This window comes from Oryx dammah, unplaced genomic scaffold (genome assembly GCF_014754425.2).
Source record: "Oryx dammah isolate SB20612 unplaced genomic scaffold, SCBI_Odam_1.1 HiC_scaffold_1, whole genome shotgun sequence".
NCBI classification, from domain to species: Eukaryota; Metazoa; Chordata; class Mammalia; order Artiodactyla; family Bovidae; genus Oryx; species Oryx dammah.
In genome coordinates this window covers 68,367,234-68,377,635 of record NW_024070185.1, presented here as the reverse complement: position 1 = coordinate 68,377,635, position 10,402 = coordinate 68,367,234, and the positions used below count along the sequence as shown (strand labels likewise).

The 10,402-nt window shown below is 42.9% G+C and overlaps 1 protein-coding gene across 8 annotated transcripts in view; it reads right to left on the bottom strand.

The window, feature by feature from the left end:
• Positions 1 to 6,646: 6,646 nt before the first annotated feature.
• Positions 6,647 to 10,402, bottom strand: part of PPP3CC (protein phosphatase 3 catalytic subunit gamma) — an 85,439-nt gene continuing 81,683 nt past the window's right edge. For all 8 annotated transcript variants that reach the window (XM_040242812.1, XM_040242847.1, XM_040242830.1 and 5 more), the window contains one exon: positions 6,647 to 10,141. In XM_040242812.1, coding sequence (XP_040098746.1) covers positions 9,924 to 10,141 — 218 coding nt within the window. In that variant the 3' untranslated portion in view covers positions 6,647 to 9,923. The remainder of the gene's footprint in view (positions 10,142 to 10,402) is intronic.

Below are 10,402 nucleotides of genomic sequence, written 5' to 3'. Positions count from 1 at the left end.
GAGATTCAACCCCAAGCCAGGTGTCTGATTTCTCAACTCCTCCGGCCAGCCTCAGCTCGCTGGCTGCTGGCCTGACGGGGCAGAGAGCTGGCATGGCTCAGGAAGAAGCTGAGGTTAGGGAGGGCCATCCCAGGTGACCGGGCTGTCGCCAACAACAGAGCAGCTTCCTTTCACCCCAGTGCACTGTCTCCTCTGGCGACTGCCTTGTCGCCTGACAGGGACCTCCCTCCCTCTGCCTCTTCCGGGGCTCTGGCACGATCTTTTGTCAGGGGGGCTGCTGCCCTTGTCTTCTCAGAGCCACCTGAGCCGTGGTAAACACTGTTACATAACCACTCTGTTTTTTCTAGCTATCTGATCCTGGTTGGCCGCATGCCCCGCCCCCACCCTGCCCCCTGAGGCCGCCACCTTTTGTTCCATGGATTATCCCCCGACGGCCCCCTTGTCAACTGAGGTCTGTCCACGCCTGCCACACTCAGGGATGATTAGCCAAGAGACTGCCGGTAGATGTTATGCTCTTTACACGGAAGGGGGAGAAGAGGGTGAGTATTCATACAGGAATGTGGGTGGCTCTGAACATCAGCCTCAGTCACCAAAAGGAAGGATGAATGCAAAGAGCATTTAAGTAGATTTTTAATGTAAGTGAATAAGGTGAGCAGAGAATTCAGTTTCGTTTCTCAAATGAGAAAAAGTAAGCCAGGCATCCCAGAAGACATAAACCTGGACTCTCAGCAACATGTGTATCTGCCTGTGGCTGATTCATGTTGATTTGTGGAAGCAACTGTGGAGTCTTGCACCAAGGCCAGAGAAGTGGAGCCCAGAACAAATGTCACCTCTGAAGCTGACTGAGCCCCCTTGTAACCTTGCCCAGAGTCCCCCTGATCATCACCAGCAAACTCCCTGACCCATATTAGACAAAAATGCCCATCCCAGTGCTCATCCTATAGCATCCTAACGAATCACCTAATGCTGGCCTTTTGGCAGGAATTTTGTCTTGAGGCTATAAAAATTGGCCACTAACCCACGAAAAGCATTGGCTCTCCCTGGTCTGTCAGGAGATCAGCCCACTGTGTTTGCAAGTACCCACATTATCTCTGCTCTTTGTTCTTAATAAACTCACTGGCTTCTGAAATGCTCTGTGTCTGGAAATTCTTTTCCAACCCATGCTAGGACTGCCTCAACAGAAACCAACACAATATTGTAAAGAAATTATCCTACAATTAAAAATAATTTTTTTTTTTTTTTAAAAAAGAAGAAGACCCTGAACTCTCAGTCCTTGAGAAGTGTCTGGTGCTGGGAGTATGGTGTCTGAATGTCACACTCAGATCAGCCCTGAGCAGCCAAGTGGCCCCCTGGCTCTGTGCCTCCGTCCCCCCATACTAGACAGAGGAAAAGCATCTGCTATTCCTTCTTTTCCTCTCCACAGGAATGAACAAACTTTGCTATAGAGTCTAGTTAGGCTATGAGCAGGTTCTTAATTTGTGCTCTCAGAAGAGTGTTTTCGTCCAAAGCAGACCAACCAGAATGGATTAGCATAGAAAGCCCTGTTCCTTTCGAGGGTTTTGGACTTCTCTACAGGGGAAGGCCAGTGCACTGGGGTGACCCATTAGTGAGGAACTGAAAACAAGTCTCACCAGAGACAGGAGTACAGATATGCACTGTTTCATCCTCTGGACTTCATCTTTTTTTCTCCTGGGTCCACACCTGACTCCAGCTTTTGCTCATGTTGCCAGCCAAGTTCTACCAGAGCTTCTTATCTGGCCAAACAGTCATGGAAGCAGGAGCGACAGAAGGGGAACACGAGTGGCCCACTGTGGGTCGTGGAAGACCCTCTGAAGCTGACAGTGGTGTGGCCTAACCCAAGTGTGTTTTAAGGGGAAAAAATACCCATTACAGGTCAGTTGTGGTCCTCGTTGGAGCCTGGTAACCACAGCGAATGGATCCCCTGGGACAGAGAATGAGGCCTTTGGGCCGGCTTGGCACAAATCTTTCCATAGCGCCCACATGATGTAACAGCCATCTATTCAAGGCTCTCAGAGTCAGCCACATCCAAACCCTGATTTGTCCAATTATCTAGTCTATCTTCAGGGAGGCCTTTACACTGACATCACACCGACAACTGTTCTCTTTCTCCCTCCTTTTATAGATGAGCAAACAAGCACAATGTGCAGATGGGATGTCTTTGAGAAGAACTGAGCTGGATGAAGCTCTTTTAGTTCTCAGGACAGAAAAGAAGAGCGAGTGGCTGTCAGTTCTTCAGAGAGCAGATTTTATACGGGAAAGATAAATAAGTGATGACCTCAGAGGGAAAATCCAGCCAAGTTAACTCAGCCACAAAGAAGGCACACAGACCAGGAGCTGGAAAAGTAGGTCTGCATGACCCTTTCCCAGCAGGTAAACTGAGATAAGGAAAATAAGGGGGCTGATCTGCTGGCCAGTGGACACCACGAGGTAAGAGGTCTGGCCTCCAAACATACAATGACCTTGTCTTCCCACCTCCTCGAATTCTAAAATGAACCTTTTCCTGAAGCACAGCCACATTAAAAAGAATAATTTACCAGTGTTAATCCCCTGTATCAAAATGGAACAGATTTTCTTTCTAAAACCTCAAAGTTGTGATAAAAAGATCATGCAATTACATAGAGCAGGCAAGAAAGTCAGATTGGATCTAGGTGTAGTGAGAGGTAAATAGAAATTTGCATGAGTTCTTAATTTTCAGGCTTAAAAAAAATGTCTGTTCAGCTGGGTGCTCTGTGATGACCTAGAGGGGTGGGATAGGGGTGAGGTGGAAAGGAGGTTCAAGAGGGAGGGGATGTATGTATATATACAGCCAATTCATGTTGTATTATAGCAGAAACACAACATTGTAAAGTAATTGTCCTCCAATTAAAAAAATACCCTATGAAAAACCATTATGTAAAATAATATTAAAAACAGAATGTTATAACTGAATCACTTGCTGTACAACAGGAATTAACATTGTAATCAACTATAATTAATAAAAATAAGAAAAAAAGACTGAAATAAGGGCAAATATTACCTTATTTTACTGAGGGTTTAGCTGAGGATATTGTTAAGTCAGGATACTATTGATATCGCAAAAAGCCCAACATGCATACTTAGCTCTTTCAGAATGAGCAATCTGGGCTTGTCTTCCAGCCCAAAAGCTGCACTGTGGTCCCCGCTGTGTCTGTACTGATGGTGAAATCACCTTACGTGGGCTTGGTCGGTCCTGACTGACACTTTCTACCTCTACTGCCATAACTGACAGAATCCCCTCCCTGATGCCCTTTCCAGTCTAAAGAGCCTGACCCCTAACCCCCACCTGGCCAGAGGAGTTATTTTTCTTATGAATCCACAGTACCTCCTGGTTTTGCTACTTCCCAGAGGAATTAGAAGCTGGCCTGACGCTTCCTTTCTTCGGGGCCCAACACTCGACTCCTCTTTGGCTTCTTTGACTTCTCCCAAGATGGAATTCATCTGTGTCTATTATTAGGATCAAATGCAGAGTTATCAAACTGCTCTAATAGAAACTATTTTTATCTTTTGTAAAGACTGTGTGTTTTCTGGGACGTCTTTCTTTCTTCAAGTAGCGGCCTCTGCCGGAGACGCCATAGAAGGAGCTGGGACTTGAGAGTGAGCTGGCAGAGGCCGAGTGCCAGGAAGGAGGCCAGGACAAGGAAGTGGGTTCTGAGTGGGAAATAAAATCAACACTGCAGCCAGCAAAGCAGGTTGAAAACTAGAGAGCTGGGGAGGTAAAGGAAAGAGGTTCCTCTTATCGTGCTGGGATTCCTTTAGGGGAATTAGCAGAATTAGCATTACCAGAGACCAGACCAGACATCAAGCAGCAGGCTTTCCCTTGACTTCTGGAATTACTGAATGGGTAAGAGTGCTGGAGAAGGAAATGACAACCGACTCCAGTATTCTTGCCTGGAGAATCCCAGGAACAGAGGAGCCTAGAGGGCTACAGATCATGGGGTCGCAAAAGAGTCAGGTATGAATCAGCAACTAAACAAGAGCCAAATACAAGTGCCTCCACCAGGAAACAAAGGAAATAAAGACACAGGGACCCAATAACGTTATGATTTAATCTGAAGAATGTTTTCTGCTTTTTTTCCCAAGATGACTTCCAACATATGGTAACAAAGTTCTAACAAATTAATTTTTTGTTCACAAAAAACTTATTTTATTAAATGATTTCTACTAATAAATAACATGTCCACCATTTGCTTTAACATAACAGAAAGCAAGAAAAAGCCAGTAATCTCTAAGCACAAGCAAATAATCCATCATTCAGAAAAGGCTCAAAAAAATTACACCACCAGCTAATCTCATATGTCTAACTGTGTCATTTAGGAAGCAAAGCCCAGATCCTTTCTCGGAAAAACGCCAGCTGAAATCTCTACTAGGGAACACAGCTTTGGGTCACAGTGCACTGAGAAAGGAAGAGTGAGGCATTCGTGATGGTGTCTCCAAAAAGTTTCTCTGACAGACAAAAATCATATCTTTGTTGCCACAAATCAAAATCTGCAGTACACCACCTCCTTATTACATGCACTTCACTTTAACATGCAGAAAAAAAAGAGTTATTTGAAGACAGCTATGTTAAAGGAGTGAAGGGAATCAGGGCAAAGACTTACAAAAAGGCAGTGTGCATGGCCCTCCCTTAGGGCTGCTCAGAGGGGTGGTCCACATCCATGTCCTCCCTTCTTGATTTTAAGCCACTTGGACTGCTCATGAGGGTGTCGAGAGAAGATGCATAACCCTGTCTTGGACAAAGGTGTTATTTAGCAAGTCCTGCCAAGGCTGTTGGGGCATGAGGCCACAGCCTCCCTGGAGGGAATATACTCTCCAGGATCAGCTTTACCTTTGTGACCCCATAGATGAAGGCAGCTAACTCTGACCCCATTCAGTTTGGCTGGCTGGACAGAGGCGGGTCAGGTCACAAGTCTCAAAGTCATGTAGGCTTCCTCTTTCGCACTCTTGTCAATGGCACAGAGATCTCCTGTGAATACAGTTCTCTGCTGGACTCAAGAGAAATAACCCTGTTATTCGACTACACAACTTTCTTCTCCTACACACATCTGCTTTCTTATGACTCTCCTAGGAGCCTTTGATCACAGCAGAGCTGAAGAGGGACTGTGGCATGCCAATGCTTCGGTGCTATCCTCCAGGTAATAAAAACCCTCCTTCAGCTATTGTTGGGTTCCTCTAGCCTGCCCTTTACTCTCGTACAGCAGATTTCAGAAAAGCTGTAGACCTGCGTGCCAGGCAAGGTGGGAATCCATGCTTATAATCACAAATGATTTAGGAAATTGGAGCCTCACTCTCACAACCCAGGCTCTGGGTTCACCTTCCCTCTGGTCTTTTTTGCCAGGATATGGAAAGCTGAACAATGCTCTGAAAACACTTGGGTTCCACAGTTACTATAACAACTATGGTAAATGTTAGAGATTCTAGAATATCTCAACAAGTCTTTATGGGTGCGAAAATAATTTTCAATACAAAAATGAGAGGGGAAAAAAAACACACCCTTGATAATTAATATAGAGAAAAACTATGAGTCAGTCAATCCAGTAACAAGATTGTTCTAAACCATTTTAACTGACTGGTCACCCAGAGTGGTCAGGATGAACTTAATTCTCAAGAGCTTGAGTTTTATATGTATAGGTATGGTATAATCGAAAATTCCAGAGATCAGCAACAATATTTATATAAAACAAGGGAGAGTAGACGAACAGATTTCAGCCTTACTTACTCTGAGGCTAGAGACTCTTGAGTAATGACCATGAGCAGTGAATCCAGCTGTATCTCATGTAGGCATGGTTTAGAATATTTTTCTTACAGGGAGCAGCCACCTCAAACTTTGTGTGTTAAAATTACTCAGAAGAGGATCTAAGGGACAATGCCAAGGCCCCAAGTTATCCAACTCTAAGGAATCCCACCCTTGCTCCATAAGGATATTAAATAATGATATTCTGTTTACAAAACAAGAACATTTCTTTTCCTATTTTGAATGTGTGTTAGTCACCCATATCCGACTCTTTGCGACCCCACGGACTGAAGCGTGCCAGGCTCCTCTGTCCATGGGACTTCCTAGGCGAGAATACTAGAGTGGGTTGCCATGCCCTTCTCTAGGGGATCTTCCCGACCCAGGGATCAAATCCATGTATCCTGCATTGCAGGCAGATTCTTTACCATCTGAGCCACCAGGGAAGCCCTATTTTGAATAGTGTCATGAAATCAGTTATCCTGTTACCAGGATAAGAAAGCAAATCTTTGCTATTGAGAAAAACTTGTTTCATGGAACTGTATCTGTTCTGTAGGAACAGAGAAGGCTATGTAAACATAGATTAAAAGATATGAAAAACACCAATATTCCTGGAGAGTCTGATGCTTCTGTCTTAGGCAAGAAGGCACATCATGCCCATTGGTGTGATAAGCCATTTTCGCTTTGCTGGTCAATATCTAGTCAAAAAAGCCCAGTGAATTAGCAATGTCTATACCCATAACCTAAGGTTTTGAAGAAAACAGGCTGCTTTTGTTTTAGCATTCTGTCACACACACACAGTTTATTTGTTTTGCTTTTGCTCTAAATATTCAGGACACAGAAATTAAAAAAGGATGTATGTTTTGAACTTGTATTAGATGAGTACTGAAATTTTGATTAATGAGAATTGTCAACTGATCAACCTGAAATTTTGTATGACATGGAGGTAAACAAAATTGGGAAAACTGAAATTTAGGAAGTGTCATTTCAAAAATGGTTATTTCAGAAAAGTTCACAAAGAGAAATGATGTGGAAAGTGCCCCCAGCCCCTGCTGCCTCTCACCATGAGAAGAGTTGAATAAGGTCCCTGTGAACTTTAAAGTGAAGGAGAACAAGAGAAAAGTATTCCTAGTATCTTTAGAGCGAACATTCAGAGGAAAGATTTAGTAAAAACAGAAGAGGTTTTCAAAACAGCAACACTGCAGAGCACTGACAGCATTAAAATGTTTGTTTGAAATGATGACTCCAGGCAAACGATCAGGCCGCAGGTAGTCCTATGACAAACCAAGGGCAGGCCACCAGCCCTCTTGGGAGCTGTTGTTTAGATTAAAACATTAAAAAAATAGGTTAAAATCCTCCAATGAAGTCTAAAGGGAAGAACAAGTACTGTTTTTACAATATATTCCTAAGGCTCACATCTTCTAAACTGTCTTGAATCACAGGTGCAAATGCCCATACAGGTACACTGATTGTGGTCTGGTTTTAATGGCCACCCATTCCAGTGTTCTTAGCTGGGAAATCCCATGGGCGGAGAAGCCTGGTGGGCTACATACAGTCCATGCTGTACAGACTCAGACACAAATGAAGTGACTTAGCATGCACACACTGTATTACATTCATCACGCAACTTTCTAAAGCATTGAAGTACACACTCCAGCTTTCCACAGAACATAAGAAATGCTTTTACCTCTAGCATTCAACAGGATTTCCAAACCCAACTTTCTATAAGAGCTGTTGCTCTTTTAAACCCCTTCTAATTTTCTTGAATTGTGACCACTTAACTTTTGGCTGGTACTTCAACAGCTCAAAGGGTACCTGTAAAATATATCTTTTCACTTGGCTCTGTCAAGGAAAACTGCTTTATCGTACTACTTCATTTTGAGAAGAAAATGAAGACCTTTCTAAGTAACGTCTTTTTTAAAAAACTAATATAATTTTTTGCTTATAAAGATTAAGTAACAACTTCCCTATTGGCCTCTTGACTGAAGCCCTTACAATCGAAGCTCAAGGTTTCTACCTGTGGACCGTGTATGTGTAAGAACAGCCTCGACGGACAAGAGAATGGGATCAGGGACACCCATCCATCAAACTTGTGAACTGACAGCGTTACGTGAGATTTCCAAAATGCGGCCCTTTCTCGGTTGGGACTGGGGAAGAGAAGAGTATGAGTATATCCAGGTGATGAATTCCGCTGATTATAAAGAAATGATGATCAGTAAAGACAGCTACTGGAGACTCTCCCTCCTTTCACAAGTTTTACTCACAATCCCAAAAGAGATCTTTTCTCTTCTTCCCAATATCCTTCCTATCTTGTTTGTTAAAGAGAGCAATCTATGTCATCAGATTCCAATCTCCAAAATACTTTGATTTCTGTCATAAACAAATTGGGAACTGTTAGCAAGGTATAGGAAAACAGAGATGGATGGGCTAAATCCTCATTCTCCTTATGAAATTATGTTTGTTTGTTTTTTGCTGTTGTTTCTTTTTTGAGCCACACCATGTAGCTTGTGGGAGTTTAGTTTCCTGACCAAGGACTGAACCTCAGGCCCTCAGCAGTGAAAGTGTGGAGGAGTTGTAACTACTGGGCAACCAGAGAATTCCCTGAAGTTGTATTTTTTGAAAAATGTTTTCTGGTGTCCTTGAAGCTCCAAACGTAAAGTACTGCTGTCTGGGATACATGTTTCAAGACTGGGCTTCTACACCCCAAATGACATTAAGGAATTCTACAAACATGTACTTTGGCACAGTGTTGCCCAGACATGTACATTCATTACAAGGCTGACCAATGAGTTATTATGACATGGCACCCAACCAGGCTAAACCAAAAATGGGAGCCTAAGGATCCCTGAAACTTTCTTCACTAGTTGGTTGTGACCTGAAAAACTAAGGGAAGATTATTCAAACATTATATCTGAACACTTGTTTTTATATTCTAAAATATGCAACAGAGACTAATAATACACAGTTCAACCTAATAAGTGCTAAAAAACGGAGGAACATCCCAGTATTTGATAGACAGGAGATCATCACTCACCCAGTGCCCTTCAGCAAAGACTTCCAGTTCACAAGGGGACCGTTTTAACCTAGTCAGTTTCCATGACCCTGTGTGCGCATGCTAAGTCGCTTCAGTCATGTCTGACTCTTTGCAACCCTATGGACTGTAGCCCCACCAGGCTCCTCTGCCCATGGGGTTCTCTAGGCAAGATACTGGAGTGGGTTGCCATGCCCTCCTCCAGGGGCCCCAGTTGGTTTCAAAAATGTCGACACAGAAAAACAAGACGGAAGACAGGGAGAAGAGATGTGACACCGAAGGGCATAACTGTCGAAGGTTCTACAGAGGCATTTGTAAAATATTTAGAAATGTCACTTCCTTTGCAGATGAGGTAAATTACCTAGGATTCAAAAATAAAAGCAAAAGAATCTGGCAACAGTTAAGAAATCTCCAAAATTCTAAGGGAAGTTTAAACCCATCATGCTCATGGTTAGATGAATAAATTTTAAGTCATTCTACAAAAAATCCCTCATTATTTTTTTTTTTTTCCCTCATTATTTTTTATTTTGCCATACCAGGGTACATTAAGAGTAATTGAGAGTCCAGAAGAGAGTAGGTTATTATGGAAAGCATTTCCCTTGGCCCTTAAAATCACTGGGTTTGGTTTATTCACTGAGGAGTTCTACTATAATCAAGTTTTCCATAAGAAAAGAAGTTTTAGCCACTGAAATCTAAGAGATATTTTTCAGTGGTACCCTGTAGAAAAGGAAAAAGAAAAACACCCTTTTGTGTTTGCAAAATGATTAGTCTGAAATGAACAATACTACCTCCAAAAACAAGAGAAAAGGCTGACTAGTTCAAGTCCGAAAGCCAGGGAAGAGGTTTCCAAGGCCCTTTTATTTGGGGACAGTCCCCTTTATAACACACGACTTCACTATGTGTCAGACAATCAGATCAGTTCCTAAAAATTAGAGGGGGGGAAAAAAAAGAAAAAACAAAACAGATGCATTTTACATATATATTAAACATAAATTAAAAGAATTTATAAAAGGGTCACGTTTCTTACAGAGTAAATGCAGAGTGTATTCTGAATGCACCTCCAGGTTTAAGTTGTTTAAGTTGTTTGTGTTTAGCTTTCTGATAATAAATAAATAACATGGACTGTTAAGTCTTGGATCCACCAGTGCCACCGCAGGGCTCTGAGTCATGACTGGCTCTTCTTCCCTTGTCACTCCTGTGCGCAGCGTTGGCTTGGACCAGTTTCACCGGCCCATCAAAGTACTGGCTATCTTTGCGGGGTGGCATCCGCTCATTAATTCGGTCCAGACCTCGGGCTTCTTCAAAACTCCGGATCCTGTGCTGAAGCGAAAACCCTCTGATGGCTACAGGAAAACAGGAAAGGGAGGAGCTCCATTAGACATCTTTTAAGTTTCTTAGCATATAGCAACCTCCTAGAGGAAAATATAGAAGGGTGACCGTGGAGCACATGTCTGGTGAAGACAATGAACATATATCTGATTTCAATTAGCCTGGTCTGAAGCTATGTTTCCTTAAGGCCCAAAGGGCCACCGAAACTGTGAAAGTAATTTTCATAATTCAGTTCATCACAGCAGAAGTGGATCTGACAAAAAGCCCCCAATATC